Source organism: Sminthopsis crassicaudata, chromosome 1 (assembly GCF_048593235.1).
Source record: "Sminthopsis crassicaudata isolate SCR6 chromosome 1, ASM4859323v1, whole genome shotgun sequence".
In the NCBI taxonomy this organism is placed as follows: domain Eukaryota; kingdom Metazoa; phylum Chordata; class Mammalia; order Dasyuromorphia; family Dasyuridae; genus Sminthopsis; species Sminthopsis crassicaudata.
The window spans coordinates 662,987,420-663,006,255 of record NC_133617.1 but is presented as its reverse complement, the minus strand read 5'-3'; the positions used below and the strand labels follow the sequence as shown (position 1 = coordinate 663,006,255).

The window sequence follows — 18,836 nt, the reverse complement described above, 5'->3', positions numbered from 1 at the left end:
AAAGGGACATACATTTTTGGATACATTACCCATTTCCTTGAATATTTACTTGTTCTAAGTTTCTGAGTGTTTTTTTCCCTTTCTCTTAATTTTTAATTAGGAAGGAAATGGGAAGAAAAAGGAGGAGGTCAGAGAAAGAGGGATGGCAAAAAATGGGGGCACAATGAAACATGTAGAAAATATAGAAGGAAATAGAGAAGCAGAAAAAAATTCCAAAATAATAAGTAAAATTATACACGTTTTAAAAGCAAGCAGTATAAAGTGAAGATTCATGGTTTCATGTAGAATTCTTTTTTTGGCATTCTATGTTAACAAAAATTATCTTTTTGTATATTCAGAAAAAAAAATCACTTATATGTATACACATATATACACACGTCTCCAGCAGCCTTCTTTATACTGTTGATTGTGTTCTGTCAACCATAAGCCTTATTAGATCATTTCTACCATCCACTGCTTTCATTCCTACATACATGCAGATGTACAAAATTAAAAAAACATCATGCAAATGTTTTTATTTATGTTACTCAATCTCAATGGTTCCTACATATATCCTTTATCAACTCCCGATCTTACTTCCTTGGTAGCTCTTTGAAATATTTTCATTATCCCAATTCAAACCTTCTATGGTTTCCCCTCTGCCCACTCTCTCAACTAAGACTCTCACCTAACAATTTAAAGCATTGACTCCATATTACTATGAACTTGCTCTTCCTTCATTTCCTCATCTCCTTTTAATTTTATGTCTTCTGCCACTATTTTCTCCACCCCTATCTCACCAGAGGGTAGCCTATCTCCTAATCATGAAAAATCCCTTTACTAATACAAGTGATCCCATTTCAGCCCATATTCTCTAAAAGATATCCTGCATCTGTCATCTCCACTTGTCACTTATCTTCAATCTTTTCCTATCCACTAGCTCCTTTCTTATTGTCTACAAACAGATTTATGTTTCTCCCACCCTCAAAAAAAACCCCTCTAATTTGACCTTTCTATTCCATCTTTTCTAGCCATCCTACTATAATGCCTCCACTTCTATATATCTTTTAAGCCTTTACAATCTCTATCCACCAAAGGTATAAATTATCTCTTTAATTGCTAAATTCAATGACTTTTTCTAAATTCACAATTCTTTATAAGCTCTCTGCAACTGTTGACATTGTTGTTCACCCTCTCCTCCCTGTACTCTCAAGTTTTTGGGACACCATTCTTCCCTGGTCCTCTTTAATTATCTTATCATTGCCTCTTAGAGTTCTTGGCTAGATCCTCATCTAAGTTATACCCTTATTGTAGCAGCTATATTACAAGACTCTATCCTGGGTCTTTTTCTCTTCTCTATTTCACATGGTGATCTTATAATTTCCATGGATTTAATTATTTCTAAGCTAAGGTTCTCAAAACTAGTTATTCTTCCTTAATCTGTCTGCTAACTTCTAGATCCTATCTTTTAACTGCCTTTCAGACATCTTATTCAACACATCCAAAATGAAATTCATTATTTATCCCCTCTTCACTTAACTATTACTGCTGAGGATAATACAATCCAGTCAAGTCTCCCAGACTAGCAACCAAAGTGTCACCTGTGACTCCTTACTCTCTCTCACTTCCCACATTCAGTTGCTTAGGTTGTTGAATCCACAATTGCAACATCTCTCCCATAAGATTCTTCTCTGACATTGCTATCACAATGGTACAGATCCTCATCACTTCAGGCCTGGTACTGCAGTAGTCTGCTAGCTGACTGACCTGCTATAAATCTTCCCCATTCCAGTCCACTCTTGCTTATGTATTTTAATAAATTGTCCATGTAGAAACCATAATATACCCTCTGATTCTTTTGTTGCTTCATAAATATAAGCATAGCATTCCATTATTTTCATTTTTGAAGACAATGGTATTGATCATAAACAGTAAAGGAATGGCAGAGTAGTATAGTTAATTTCTAATTAAACTTAATTTTCTTTAAAACCCTCAGTAAACATCATATGTAATGGCGATAAACTGGAACCTTTCCTAGTAAGATCAGGAGTGAAACAACGTTGCCCACTATCACCTAATACTATTCAATATTGTCTTAGAAACACTAGCCTCAGCAATAAGAGTCGAGAATGAGATTAAAGGAATTAGAGTAGGTAATGAGGAAATCAAATTATCACTCTTTGCAGATGGTATACTTAGAGAACCCCAGAGATTCTAATAAAAAGCTATTAGAAATAATCCACAACTTTAGCAAAGTTGCAGGATACAAAATAAAGCCACATAAATCCTCATCATTTTTATACATTACCAACAGAATCCAACAGCAAGAGATACAAAGAGAAATTTCATTCAAAATAATTGTCGATAGTATAAAATATTTGAGAATATAATCTACCAAAGGAAAGTCAGAAATTATATGAGCAAAATTACAAAACACTTGCCACAAAAATAAAGTCAGATTTAAATAACTGGAAAGACATTAAGTGCTCTTGGATAGGCTGAGTGAATATAATCAAGATGACAATACTCCCTAAACTAATCTATTTATTTAGTGCTATACCAATCAGACTACCAAGAAACTATTTTAATGACCTAGAAAAATAACAACAAAATGTATATGGAAGAACAAAAGGTCGAGAATTTCAAGGGAATTAATGAAAGAAAAAAAAAAATCAAATGAAGGTGGCCTAGCTGTACCTGATCTAAAACTGTTATAAAGCAGCAGTCACCAAAACCATTTGGTATTGGCTAAGAAATAGACTAGTTGATCAGTGGAATAGGTTACGTTCACAGGACAAGATAATGAATAAAAATAGCAATCTAGTATTTGACAAACCCAAAGATCCCAACTTTTGGGATAAGAATTCATTATTTGACAAAAACTTCTGGGAAAACTGCAAATTAGTATGGCAGAAACTAGGCATGGACCCATACTTAACACCACATACTAAGATAAGATCAAAATGGGTTCATGATTTAGGCATAAAGAATGAGATCATAAATAAATTAGAGGAACATAAGATTTACCTCTCAGACTTGTGGAGGAGGAAGGAATTTGTGACCAAAGGAGAACTAGAGATCATTATTGATCACAAAATAGAAAATTTTGATTACACCAAATAAAGAAGCTTTTGTACAAACAAAATTAATGCAAACAAGATTAGAAGGGAAGTAACAAATTGGGAAAACATTTTTATAGTTAAAGGTTCTGATAAAGGCCTCATCTCGAAAATATACAGAGAATTGACTCTAATTTATAAGAAATCAAGCCATTCTCCAATTGATAAATGGTCAAAGGATATGAACAGATAATTTTCAGATGATCAAATTGAAACTATTTCCACTCATATGAAAGTGTTCCAAATCACTATTGATCAGAGAAATGCAAATTAAGACAACTCTGAGATACCACTACACACCTGTCAGATTGGCTAAGATGACAGGAACAAATAATGATGAATGTTGGAGGGGATGTGGGAAAACTGGGACACTGATGCAGTATTGGTGGAGTTGTGAAAGAATCCAACCATTCTGGAGAGCAATCTGGAATTATGCCCAAAAAGTTATCAAACTGTGTAAACCCTTTGATCCAGCAGTGCTACTACTGGGCTTATATCCCAAGGAAATACTAAAGAAGGGAGAGGGACCTGTATGTGCCAAAATGTTTGTGGCAGCTCTTTCTGTAGTGGCTAGAAACTGGAAACTGAATGGATGCCCATCAATTGGAGAAAGGTTGGGTAAATTATGGTATATGAATGTTTTGGAATATTATTGTTCTGTAAGAAATGACCAATAGGATGAATACAAAGACGCTTGGAGAGAGTTACATCAACTGATGCTGAGTGAAATGAGCAGAACCAGGAGATCATTATACACTTCAACAACAATACTGTATGAGGATGTATTCTGATGGAAGTGGATATCTTCAACATAGAGAAGATCAGTTCCAATTGATCAATGATAGACAGAATCAGCTATACCCAGAGAATGAACACTGGGAAATAAGTGTGTAAACAAACTGTTTGCATTTTTGTTTTTCTTTCCAGGTTATTTTTACCTTCTGAACCCAATTCTTCTAGTGCAACAAGAGAATTGTATGGTTCTGCACACATATATTGTACCTAGGATATACTATAACATATTTAATATGTATGGGAATGCCTGCCATCTAGGGGAGGGGGTGGAGGGAAGGAGGGGAAAATTCGGAAAAGAAGGGAGTGCAAGGAATAATGTAAAAAATTACGTATGCATATGTACTGTCAAAAAATGTTATAATTATAAAATTAATTTTTAAAAATTTAAAAAAACTTTAATTTTCAAAAAATGACACATAGCTAAAATACATAGTACTACAGAGAAAGTAAAAACTAGACTTTGGATAAGAACAAGGGAACGACATTGCTTTGTTTTATAGAGCAGAGCTATTTATTCATAGTAAAATATCTTTCTCCATTATATTTTACCCTTTGTCCTCACACAGAAAGAATCCCTAGAGGTTAAAATGGAATTCATCCTTATAAACTGGCCAGCTTGACAAAAAGGAATAACTACTGTAAAATGATCAGAATTTTGGCTAGACTCCAAAGAACACATCTCTTTTAGATGTATTTATCAAGAGATTTATTGAAATGACCAAGATGGGGCCTTAAGTTGATATGTGAAAGGGGCAAGACAATAGTTAAATAAAAACATTATAAACACATATTATTAAAAGCAAGTATAACAGAAACAATCATTTTAAGAGATGTGAAGTAATTAGAAAGTGAAACTAAAAGAAAACTTCTTCAAACATCAAATCAGGGACATTATGAACCTCACCAGTATACAAAGTTGATATCTATCTAAGGATTATAAGGAAAAGGAATAAGTTTTAACTTCTCCCGCAAGAGAAACTAGGTTGTCTTTAGACTATTTTAGGTGTTTTATAGAGCAAGATTCAAATCTAAGAAAGCCTTGACATATCAGTAAGAACTGAGGGATACATGAAGCTTGCTTCTGTGCTCAATACTGTTCTAGAAAAAGCCTGCTGAAAAGTCAGTGTATCTACATTTTCTTCTCCACTGGGTGTCTTGTATTACAGTTATTCTTGTAGTAAGCAGTAAGAAGTTGGAGGATTCAGTTTTCCAATGGTTTGAGAGTCTATTATCAACCTTTCTAAGATGACCTTGACTATAATTGAAACAATTTAAGTTTATAGGATTCTGTTCCATTACCTTTAGGACCTGTTTAAAGAACAGTTACTACCAACAAAAGTAACTGAATACATAAGGAATTAAGGGGGAAAAAAATAAGTTGAAATTTATTCAAAAGTAAAAAGATTTTGCAAAGACTAAAAATCAATTTAGCCTTAATAACAAGAAAATATCTAAGGTTTCTTGCCTTATTGTATTTCACTGGGAGGTAGTTTGATTCTCTCTTCCTTCTCTTTGAAGCAGTTTATATGTCTTATATTTCTCATAATCAAATTCATTATTACTAGCAATGTAAAAAATTTCATCATATTCATATATCACAACTTGCTTAGCCTTTATCCATGGGCATTCTCCATTGTTTCGAGTTCTTTGCTTCAACAAAAAAAAAGTAGCATTATTTTTAATAGATAAGAAGATGCGAGAGCACATCATGAACGTTCAACAACTGGAAAACATATGAATAATTTGTGGCATATAAATGCAATGAAAAATTACTGTTGTAAAGTAGCAATTAATGTGAAAAACTGATAGAAATACTTAGGCATAACAAGATATAAACATTGACACAGGGAGAAAAAAAAAGAGAACCAAAGAAATAACAAACAATGATTGTAGTAATTCAGTACACTGGACAACAGTGGGCCCAAACAATTAAATTTAAAGCACATACTCTTCTCTGTTATTTAACCTAAAAAAACTAATTTTTATTGTTAAGTCACAATCACTTTACTGTGAGCTTTAATTATTTTGTTTAAATGAGAAGGTTTATATGAGGATTTTCTTCAAAATTTAGTAGTGTATCAAATTAAAATGTATCAATAATAATGCCTACATAAGAAAGAGAAATCTACACATGTAGATGAGTAAACATTTTCAGAGAATTGCTAAGACTAGAAACTGCTAAGACATGAAATATTTAAAAGGAAGAGGGCCAGAAGGAAAAAAACAGTATGGAAATTTGTGGTTCTTTTAAACTGCTGATCTCTATTGTACATAGCTTGCTTTTCTTTTTAAATATATAACAAATTCAACATGTAACTTTCAAAGATGTCTTTCTTGTCTGATTATTTTTGGCTTTGCTTCTGTTTTCAATGTATTTTTTTTTAAAAAGTGCTTCAATGACACTTTTTTTCTTTGCTTCCCCCCCCCTTTTTTGAGATACCCTCTATTCCAACACCCTCCATTCCAATCTCTGTCTACTCTTCACAGAATGCTTGTCATCACTAATGGCTTTGCTTCCTCCCCTCCTCCAGTTATGACAACTAAAAACCTGAAGTGTTAGAATTCATGTTATTGGTGGCAATACATAGAGTGATAAAATCAACATCATAAATTTTTAAGTGCAGGGCAGTTACATGAAGGTAGACATAAACAAAAAAACATATTAGACAGACATGTCTAATGTATGTCCCTTTCAACCTCAACTTTCCTTTCCCAAATGAAATTTTATTTTATTTTGTCACTAAACCCCTCTACTACTTATGGCACTCTATCTAGAGCACACATCTCTCTTCTTTAAGTATCTAATCCACACAATTACACTATAACCTCTTTGAAACCCAGGGCTACGTTTTTGGTTTTTATATTCCCAGCAGCTAGCAGAGTATGCTGCACATGACAGGCATTTAATAATAACTATTTATTCAAGTGACACTGAGGGATTATATAATAGAACTGAACAAACGAAAAATATACTTGGTGCTTACCTCATTGAGATCTCAAAAATCAACACAGAAACAAAATTCACTACTTGTGGAAAACTTCACCTCCCTGATCAAAGTTGAAAGTCTCATATTGATAAAAACAAATGCTTAGCATTTTCATGCCTCAGAAGATAAAAAAAAGCAAAATGGGGAACTGCTCCTTAGGAATTAATCTTGACCTCCCTAACTCATGAAATTTTAACAATACAATCATAAATCCTGATGTCAAGAATGTGATAGAAAGTTGATATAAGGGAATAGAAAAATTCTTTCCAAATGGAATTTTATTAAGTTTTCAGTAGAAATCTTAGAAAATTCAAACAGCACCATTCGTTCAACAAATATTATGTGTCAAAACAATGTGCTAGGTGCCAAGGATCAAAACAAAACAGGACATAGCCTTTGGTTTCTAATAAGGGAACAACCTAGAAGGGGATATATAAGACATGAAAAAGTTAATTCTAATAAGAAAAGCAAATAATATAGGTATAGAGTGCTCTAAGTACACCAAAGAAACTATATAAGTTGGCTGGGTATGGGGGAGCAGAGTGGTGGATTTATAAAAGAAATCACAGATGATATACCTTCAGTTACTTTGGTGTTTCACCAAATTTATGATCATGGTTCCTAGAAAGAAACTGTGATTCTAAACAGATATTATATGTAGAAAAATTAAGCTTATAAGCAATACTACTGTAGCCATTCATCAATACAACTTTTTATAAAAATTATTCATAAACTAAAGTACAAAAACATAGTCAAAATGTTTTCATAAATAAAAACTAGGATATTGTTCAAAATAAAACCTTTTAAAAATGGAAATGTAAAAAAAACCCTTTTCATTTAATTTTTCATAAGATTGTTTAAGGATAAAATCCTTTTAAAAAGTATGTTTGCTTTCCCAGAATCACTGTGAATAAAACTTTCCAAAATTAATGTAGTGAAAAGGAACAATGATGAGGTTCAAAAGACCTTGATTATAGCTCTAAGTATGCCAGTAATAATGCCACTGAACTTTATTCTAGGTCTTAGTTCCCTGGACTGTAAAAAGAAAGGGCCTGACATTATATTTAAGCTTCTTTTCTACCTCAAAATTCTATTTATACACCAACAAAAGCAAGTTGAAAGCCTAGGTGAGTGGGGGAAAAAACTGGTAGTAAAAGCAGCTCAGATGTGGGTGAAGATTTGTGGTAAGAAAGAGTAATGTTTTAGATAGAACTTTTCTTCTCACCCTTCCTTCATCTTTCAAGAGTAAATGAGACAGCTCCTTCCACATGACACTGCAACAGCTTTATCATCCTTTTCAGACCTTACTTCTTCCATTCACTGGCTATGGGAGAAGTTGGAAAATTCTTTGCTTCCTAATCATCATCTCCAAACTTTCCCTCAACTATGATTAGCATTCCATGGACTTCTGAGCTTTTTTTTTTTTTTTTTTTTTTTAAAGTAAAGGAATACCTTGAATAAAAAATAATTAAATTTCCATTTGCTCTATAGAACATCAGAGAAAGTAATTAAATAAGTTACATATTTTTAATATTTTTAAATATTTAAATATTTTTTCAACTATGGGAAGCAAATTCAAACTACACAGAACACAACTGATAAATATTAAAAATGTTCAAAAGAAAAACTAAACTAAAACTTGGATCATGAAACCTAAAACAAGGGATATAAATAATACAAGAAAATAACAGCTATAATAATAATAATTTTAGTAACTACCAACACACATGTGGATAACCTTTCAATTGGAACATCAGTATTAGTGTAATTCTATTTCATTTTCCTTAAACGCTTAACTCCACTCCTCACAGCCATATTTCTATGTTGTTTGGCTGACATAGCTAGATAACTTTTCCCCAAATTGATACCAATTTAAAATGCCTTGAAACCCAATAAAATACTTTCAAAATCAGTATAAGCCTCAATGCTTTGAAATCTGTAATTGTCTTATTACACAGAAAAGAGAATCACCAAGATGTTAACCAAACTCAAATTTACTATAATTAGGAAAATACCTTATTATCTCATAAATTTGATATAAATTAAGTTTTAGTGACAAGATTTAGGGCTTTTGGGAAGGTGAGGTGGTTATAGCAGATAAGGAAAGAGAATTAAATGAACATGAAGGGAAGAAGAATAATGAGGTTCACTCTTATCGAAATATATTACTCATTCTGAATTATGATGGCAATGACCTCCCTACCTTCAGAGTATTCTCCCTCTTTTCTCAATGAGTTCAGAGTTTGGCTCACAATTCTTCAAAATCCCAATTTCTGTTTTCACAGTAGCAACCCCTTCAACACATTCTACTTCTCAGTAATGCAAAGGGATAGTTACACTTTAGATCTTGAGATAAACAAATTTTCCACTTCCTTAATTAAAAACTGAAAAATTTATTTATCTGACGATAATTTTCTATATTTCCATTTTTCTTTATCCTTTTTCCCTAAACCTATTTTTTTCTCTTCAATGTGATTACCAATCTAATATCTGAAAATCACCAGGCAGGATAAGATACCAGATAATGAGGTCCTTTCTCAAACTAAAATGCCAAACATTCCAACTCTAAGAGCACAACTGTATTGGTAGTTCGAATGCCAAATGTATGCATGAGAATTCACACAGTGCAAATATTCTTAAGATGGTCAGGAGAATCGATATAATAAGCACACTCTTAAGGTCTCTCAAGAACTTTAGAATTGATTGTATGACATGGGAGACATTGGCATAGGACTGCCCAGCATGGTGTGCCCTAATCAGAGAAGACATTGTGCTCTATGAGCAAAGCAGAATTGAATTAGCTCAGGAGAAAACATGAGATGTGTAAAAAACAGTCCACCCCAAGTGTTCATAGGCTTTTAACACATTGATATCATATTGGTCCTCTTTGAGAATAAAGGACAGTTAACTATCAACCAATTTCCAAGGTCATTGCATCCTTCTCTTGTCTTATATTTGCCTTTTTTCCCCAATTCTGACTTCCTAAATTAACTAGCTTAAAACTTTTTTATGCTTGAATTACTTGTCCTATTATTTGATTTATTCCCAGCTTCTTACTTGGTTCACATGTTTTATAAAAAAGGAAGCTTGAGAAAATCAAATAATTGCTGATTGGATCCAATACAAATTTGTTTTCTTTTTTCTTTTTTTTCCCCCCCAAAAAATGTGTTTTCTAAGTTTAAATTATCACTATAGCTAAGAAGTCCTGTTATTTTTCTACAATTGATATTCTGGCTCACCACAAAAGCTTTTACAAACCTAAAATCTTCTAACATTAGTCTCCACACCAACTCCTCCTAGCTGAGGACTTTTTATATTTAATTATTTTACAGTCATGCCAATTCTTCATAATCCTATTTGGGATTTTCTTGGCAAAGATATTGGACTGGTTTGGCTTCTCTTCTGCAGCTCATTTTACAGCTAGAGAAACCGAGGAAAATAGGATTAGATGACTTACCCAGGGTCACACACAGCTAGTAAATGGCTATGGCCCAATATAAACTCAGAAAAGGGAGTCTTCCTGACTCCAAGCCTAGGACTCTGCCCAGTGTACCACCTGGCTACCCACGATCTTAATACTTTTCTCTATGAGAACTGAAGACATTTGCCACGAATTCATTTTTCATAATCTCAGAACACTGAACATTATCTCTCATTACATATTCCTCATTTATTCTAGGCTTTGACAAAGAGGTCTATCTCCTTGCCAACGCCAACTCTTCTAAATGTGCATATTTATTTTCTTCAGCAGACTGACCCTTCTAAAAAATCTTTATGCAATCTTTAATCTCTCCCATTTTACTTGTTTCTTTCCTACAGCTTATAAATATGCCCAGGATTTCCTCAACCTACCATGTACTCAAGTTATTGTCCCATAGCAATAATATATAAAGTATAAGGCTTAAATCTAAGGAAGACTTGAATTCGAATACTGCCTTAGACAATGACCAGCAATGTGACTCTAAGCAAGTCACTTATCTCTTTGTGCCTTATTTTTTCACCTCTAAAATGAGAAGGCAAAATTTTGTGGCCTTTAATGTCCCTTAGAGCTTAAACCCATGATTTTTATATACCTGGATTTTAGCACATAATCAATTTATGTGCTTAATGTATTCCAGACAATGTGCTAAAGACTTGGGATACAAAGAAAGGCAAAAACACTCTCACTCTTCATCTCTCACATCCCTAAGAGGAAAAAAGATCTAAATAACTACACACATACAAAATATAAATAGTAAAAATGGAAGGTAATCTCAGAAGGAAGGCAATATAGTAGCTGGGAGGCCTAGGAAAAACCATTAGCAGAGGGTAAGATTTAAGTTTAGACTTGAATGAATCCATAGGAACTAAGAGATAAATGGGGGGAAAGAATTACAGACATGGGGAACATCCTGCATCAAAGTATAGAATAAGAGACAAAAAACTGGGTTCAAGTTACAATAGAAATGCTAGTATGGCTAAAATGTAGAATTTATCTAAGACTGAAAAGGCGGTAAAGGGACATTATGAAAGACTTTAAAAATCAGAGGATTGTTTCCTACTGATCCTAGAGGTAATAAAGAATCACTGGAGTTTACTAGAGAAAGGATGTGGTATGATCAGATCTGGGCTTTTAGAAAATTACCTTGGTATAGAATAAAGAATACAGTGAAATGGGGAAAGAACTGAGGCAGGGAGAACAGTAATAAAGCTAGCACAATCTTCCAGATAAGCAAGAAGAAAATATATTTAAAAAAAAAAAAAACATGAAGAGAAATGACAAGATTTGATAACAGATTTTTATATATGGGTTAAGTGTGAATAAACAATTGAAGATGAAAGGTTGGCATGCCTGAGTGAGAGGACAGTTGGTACTGTCAAAATATAGTCAGAACAGGGAAGGGTTTGAGGAGTAAAATAACAAGTGCTTTCTGGAGATATTTGGTTTGTATCAGTTTGGATCCAGTTTGAGCTGGATCCAAAAGGCAGGTGGATGATATGGGACTGAAGCTCAGGCTAGAGACAAGAGCTGGATACACAGACCGGGGAACCACCTATATAGAGGTGAAACTAGATACAGGGCAGCTGATGAGATTACTAAGATAGAATGAAAAGAGAAAAGAACCCAGGACAGAACTTGAGGGGGTTTCTGTAGTTAAAGTTAATGAGCAGTACTGAAGTTAATACGGTTGTGCTTGGTTTGTGAGAACTAGTTGCAAATTTAACCTCTAAATGAGGGAGAAATCTGAGATATTCAAATTACTACTACTCTACAATATGGTTCCTATGAAGAGAATATCCAAATTATGTCTATGATGTTGTAGTGTGTAGGGCATTAAAGACATCAGATTGTATTGGGTTGGCAATTCCCTCTGCACTAACCAATGAAGATCAAAATCCATCTCTAACTTAATGACTCAAAAAGCTGCTTAAGGCTAAGAAATGTTAACTGCCTTGTCCATGGTCACACAGGATATATATGATGAGGAAAGATTTAAAACAGAATTTCTTGACCCTATGCACTATGCATCACAATTTCTTGACTATCTATAGTCAAAATAATCTTAGTTCTAGGAAATCTCTTCAAATAGATTTCTCATTGCTCTTTCCTATTCAATTTTTTTCAATTTTTTCAAAATTTTAAGTTTGAGTCAAACTGGCTGACTTGATGTTCTTGCAGGCAAAAGCTCAGAGAAAGGAAATGGAATGTTGCCTGCAAGAACATGTATGAATTACACACACTCCTCCCCCCGTCCCCCACTGTACCTGGTAGAATTACTAGGTAATTAAAGCCTGACTTATGAACAATCTCACATTTATTTTTTCCGGATCATCCTTCAATATTCCTGGTCTCTCTCCTACACCACTAATTTTTTTATATTGCTTTATCTGTGTATGTTTTCCCTTTGAAGACACTGAATACTTTTCCCAGGGCTTGTTTCATTTGTCTTTGTATATCCCTAGAGCCTATGATAGTGGCTTCAACTAGGGCATAAAAAAAGGTCTCCTCAATGACTGAAAATCTAGGTTGTCAGTATCGAGTAGAACATTGTTGCAGAACTAGACCAGAATGAGGATCAAGTAGAGAGATCTGAAAGGATATGATATGGATCTAGGGATGTAGTAAACAAAAGGAGTAATTTGAGTAAGATCCATCTAGATAGCCTAAACTCTAAATGTAGGTGTTAAATGTGTCAGTTTCTGAAATTAACATAAAAAAATCTGGAGAGATCAAAAAGAAGGGCATCCCTTTCTACCCTCGTTATCCCTAAAAAAGTTGTGAGAGAAGGTGAAGATTTCATGAAAAGAATGTAAAGAAAGTATTATCTTAAGACTCAGGATTCATTTAGAGCAATTTCTGGTAGAGGAAAAGAAAGAATATAGAATAAATGAATATCTGGTTACAATCCAATGAAAATTAATGTACTATGGAGAGCCACAGATAGTGGGGGAACCTGCTAACAATGTCTGGTTTGGCTCCCCATGTTCCCTAAGGGCTCTTGGCCTTCCTGAGAAGTCAGGAGGTAATGATAAACCTGTGTTGTAGTTGAAGCAGAGTGATAGCAGGTAGCAAAGAGTCATTTTCATACAACAATAAGTTTTTTTATATGGTCCCACATGCACAGTATATACTTAGGGTATGTGTATTAGGATATAAAAAGTAGGAAGACCTTAGAATAAACAGACTATATTTTAACCATCTTCAGGAGTCTCACCTCATCACTCCTCCACTAAGACCGTATGTTTTTAGCATAGTACATTTTATCACCTCAACTTGGGGGCTCTAGAAAGCAGGACACAACAATGCACAACACAGTGGAAGAAGAGAACAGAGCGGAGAAGAGGAGGAGAGCAGAAGTGGAATAGAGAGAATAAGAGAGGTATCAATATTCAGATACAGAGATAATAGCAAAGGTAAGAACTGTGTTTCTACTTATTGGATAGGTATGAAAAATAAGCATAACAAATCCACTCAATAGGTTTAAAAGAAAAGAAATGTGGTGAAAGATTACAATAGTTAGAAGAGTAGAAGAAATCAACCCAAAAGAAGACTACATTTACTGAACAGAGAAGAAAAGAAAATTATATACATAATTTATAGATACAATCTAAAGTCTTTGTGGTAGATTATCACACAAGGGCAAAATTTTATTAATATTAAAAGACATCAAGGTTGGAGTTTAGTCAAACCAATCATGTAAAAATTTACCATCCAATGATTATCGATTCAGACTGAGTTCTTGCTGGAAATATGATATTGTCAGGAATCAAGAATATGACACTATCCTTGGTTAACACACAATTTATAGTTTAGTAGAGTAGTTAAGACCCAAAAAAAATTATATGGCAAGGTAGCATGTGAAAAATGTAGTAGTAATAGAGTTAATGCTAAGCTGTGGTAGCACAAAGCAAGGATGTATTACATGTAGCTAAGTCTCAGGGGAGGAATTGGAAAGGCACATTTAAAAAAATACACATGCACTAATATAGAGATACCCACTGTTAGTCCAGGCCAGAGTTTTCTGAGACTCTTGTATAATGAAGCCTCAGCAAACCTCAACCATGGTTGGGTTTCCAAGTGGTCTGGCCCCTGTAGAGGCGGGGGGTAAGGGAGGGGGGGGAAGAGGGAAGAGGAAGAAGGGAAATGAGATGTCAGCGAACCTCAGACTTTACAATTATTCATTTTACAAAAGAATTCACTCTACAGTTCCTTTAACTAGAAAAGGAACTTTTTAGAAAACAGAATTTAACTTAACACAAATCCTTTGAAGAATACAGTTACTATAAACAAAACCTGTTTTAAATCTTGTAAGTAATTTAACCCTTTAAGGTCTGTGAAATCTCTTAAATAGGAACTATCTCACTTGACCGTCACAACAGCTCTGTGAGGTAAGTATTAAAGGAATTCTCATTTTACAGATGAGAAAAATGAGGTTTAACAAGGTTTTGACTTACCCATTACTATCATCCTTACAATATTTAAGTATCAGAACCCATAATATTCCTGAGGTCTCTATTAACTACAAGACCATCACTCTTTTCAATATACCACACTGCTTCTTAATTAAAAAGCTAACATAAGTAATTAAATAACTCATTTTTTAGTCTTAAGAGAAAAGAAGAGTATCATGGGCCTTCCAAAGAGCAGATGATCCTCTTGTTATTTTTACTTAGTTTTAACATATTTCTTAGGTTGAACACCAAAGATGAGGCTCAGTGGTAAAAAACAAACAAAAAAACCTGTTCTGCTTCCTCTTTTTTTCTTTTCTTTCTGAGGCTGGGGTTAAGTGACTTGCCCAGAGTCACACAGCTAGGAAGTATTAAGTGTCTGAGACCATATTTGAACTCAGGTCCTCCTGAATTCAGGGCTGGTGCTCTATCCACTGTGCCACCTAGCTGCCCCCTGCTTCCTCTTCTTATAAAGCAATTAAATGTATAGAGATTACAGCATGAATGTATCACAAATATTACAAAAAAAGAAAACTATAGTCATGAGAACCACATAGAATTCTTCTAGTACACTATCATTGTACGGGATAATGTTTTATTACTCTTAGGAGGCACTGTGGCTAGAGTTCAATCATCATAAAAACACAATCATGCTAAGAATGTAAGCTGGGTATTTATAAAAATGACAGAATAAAACAAGCAATAGAAGATTCTAATATATGTAAATGCATTATATATACACATATTTTGAGATATGTATATGAATAGTTATATAAGTGGAAGTCACCCTCCTAAAGTGACATGTTAGATAAGCTATATTTTTCTACGTGAGAATAATAACATGCAACTATAAAAAACAAAGGTTTGCAATATTCTTTACAACTATTCTCATTTCATCCTCACAACCCTGAAAATGGAAATCATTATTATTCTCATTTTACAGATGAAGTGCAACAGTGAATTGAAGGCTGAATCTGGAACCAGGAAGACCTGAGCTCAAATGTGACCTGAGATACTAACTGTATCATGCTGGAATATAATGACTGTATCAATCAAACACAAGTCAAGGCTGAAAAGTAAGCATTTTAAATGCAGAATATAGTACTCAAATTGAGAATATTTCCATATTCTCTCAAAAATTAAATTCAACACAGACAAAATTAGAGGATTAAAAATTGTCTTTAAGTTTTTACCTTATTGGCCCTCAGCTGCTTGTATATATCTGTCTGTTGTCTTATTCGATATTCCAAGTCAGAAACTTGAGCCTGAAGCCACGTCCATCTACATATAATTGCTGCCCTTTCCAGTGCCCATTGCCACTCTGCTTTCTGATACCTGAAAAAAAAGATCATAACACAACTTTATACTTAATGTTAAACAAGTTTAATTTCTTGGCCTATTATTTTAATATCACTTTCATGTTTTCCCCTAAGGCATTTCTAAAACACACATGGATCTAAAACATAGTCTGACAATGTGCAGTTTTCCACATTCACAGGCCTTCATTTCTACAAAGAATAAAATTTCACATCTCTTCTTCATGCCAGCCTTATTTATTATACAGAGCTCATGAATTTTTTTTCCTTTGTAGTTGTAGTTAAATATTTTGTTTTTCCTAGTTTTGCTTACTTTACTTTGCAACAGTTCATATAAGTAATAATATCATCTTCTGTATAGATGAAATTCGATATTTCTTACAGCACATTAATATTCAAATATTGCTATGCTGTAACTTAGCCATTTCCTAATTGATGGACACCTATTTAGTTTCTAGTTGTTTAAACAAAAAAATTCTGCTGTAACTAACTGATACAGAGAATTTTTTATTGGCAACAATTTTCTTGGGGTATAATGCCTAACAGTGGGATATCAATTTCAAACTTCTATCCAGAACAATAGGACTATTTTACAACTTTACCTAAAGTGCTTTAATGTAATCATTTTTCTACAATCATTTTCTTAATATTATTTTTGTCTTTTGTCAAGTTTGCCAATTTGCTGAATGTAAAGTGAAACTTCAGACCTCCTGATCTCTTTTTATTAGTAATTAGTGATATTCTTTCACATAGTTGTTAACAGTATGCAATTCTTTTAAGAACTATTTGTTTAGATCCTTTGACCATTGAGAATTGGCTTTTGTGCTTATATGTTCATAATAAACTATTTTATACAAAAAAGAAAAATCCCTATTATTTGCAGAATACCATGCATTAAATGAATGATCAGTAAATACTAGTTAATCCTTAATTCCACATACAAGTCCCATTCACCTTGTGGTTTCAAAGCTATGAAAATGGATCTACATGGTAAAAGTAAGAACCATTATCTTTGAAGTAAGTATAGTGATTCAAAAGACTAACTGAAAATCCTAAAACCTAGGTGCCAGACCAGTCCAGTTTTAAAACAAGTCACTTGAGTTTTCTTTGTGTTCTGTATTAAGAGCTTTGGGAAACACAAAAAAAATTTAGTAAAACACAATCCCTGACCTCGAGGAATTTTTAGTTTAAAAACTGGAGAAAGTTTTTGGTTGTACAAATGCATTCTTTTCAACAAATATTTAAAATTACATCAAAACATAATGTAAATTTGATATTGACTAGAATCAAAGAATTAATAATTATTAGGTGTCCACACAAAGAAAAAAGACAGAATTACCAGATATGTCAACATAAAAAAAAAGATGGAATATATTTAGTGAAAATCTATGAATTAAAAGAAATTAGCACTTCTAAGAAACTTGGAAACAATTTATTACAATCCCTTTATTTTAAAGATGTCAGGCCCGTCTGGAAATATTCAAGTAACGATTGATCATCAATAGGTATAAGAGGGGCTCAAAATGCATATAAATGCTAAGATTTCATAGTAAATGAACTATATCTGGAAGGAAAATAAATAAGTGATCGCTACAGGGCATGAAAAGACACAAAGACACAGAGAGAAGAATGCAGTTGGCATTCAGAAAACAGGTGAAAACAGTAGATTACATGGATGATAGTAGAAGGTGGTTAAGATTTTTTAGGTTGAGCTCAGTCAGTGGAGGGACCTGAATGCTGGCTCAGAAAACAAGGTTTCACCTTACATCATCTCTACACAGAAAATAATTTATACAAAGATTAATCTGCAATATTAAGGAGACTGGAACAAAGAATATATTAGGAAGGCAAAAAGGAGTGACAACTTCAAGATTTTCAGACAGGTAAGAAATTTCCACAGAAGGGAAACATAGGAGGTGGTCTAAATTTATATAAATGTTATTTTTAAATATTCTAACGAAAATGGCCTACTTTCCTTCAAAACTCTATTAATGTCTTCTTCTACAAGAAGTTAGCAATATGAAAAAATACAGAAAGTGGTAGTGAAATGAATTCAAAATGAAAATATATCAAAATTACTGTTCACTTATAATAGTAGCCTTGACTGAGCTAAATATGGAAGCTGGGACAAAATGCACTATTTTCTAAGAGTTTTTAAAAACAAGAGACAATTTTCTGAAAATCTTTTCAGAATGGAAATCTTTATTAAGATAAAAGAACTAATAAAAGACGGATAGGAAGAAAAAAGACAAAGTAAATAGCAGATAGAGGTCTTGCTATGAAATCATGATGATCTGACTTATAAACTTATAAACCTTAAGTTATAAATCATTTAAACTTTTAGTATTTTCAGGAACCTTTCTAAGGTTTTAAGCTAGAGAAGAATTGTAAATCTGCACTAGAATAAGAAATTTCCACACCAAGAGTTCTCTACAGCAATGAAATCATAGGTCCAAACCAGAATAAAAAGGAAGGGGAGAAGAAGGGGAGAAATATAAGAGTAACAGTGGATAATACAAAGGATGAAATGATGAAAGAAGATACAAGATTTATAATAAAACCTTAGCTGGTAAAAGTCAATGTGAAAGTTTATATTAAAAGTTAAGAGAAAGAGTCAACATTAAAGAAACTGGGAACTTGCGTTAGAACAAATAATACAAGAAAAACGTGAATAAATTCTGGCAAAGATTAGACAAAACTATATTTGTGGA

At 33.3% G+C, this 18,836-nt stretch overlaps 1 protein-coding gene across 6 annotated transcripts in view; it reads right to left on the bottom strand.

Moving 5' to 3' along the window:
- The window catches only part of LOC141551433 (KAT8 regulatory NSL complex subunit 1-like), a 126,278-nt gene that overhangs the window by 68,892 nt on the left and 38,550 nt on the right, over positions 1 to 18,836 (bottom strand). For 4 of the 6 annotated variants that reach the window (XM_074283087.1, XM_074283084.1, XM_074283086.1 and 1 more), the window contains exons 2-3: positions 16,003 to 16,144; positions 14,361 to 14,450 (exon numbers count right to left, since the gene is read on the bottom strand). In XM_074283087.1, the coding sequence (XP_074139188.1) occupies positions 14,361 to 14,450; positions 16,003 to 16,144 (232 nt within the window). The remainder of the gene's footprint in view (positions 1 to 14,360; positions 14,451 to 16,002; positions 16,145 to 18,836) is intronic. The other 2 variants (XM_074283088.1, XM_074283085.1) reach the window with 1 other exon arrangement.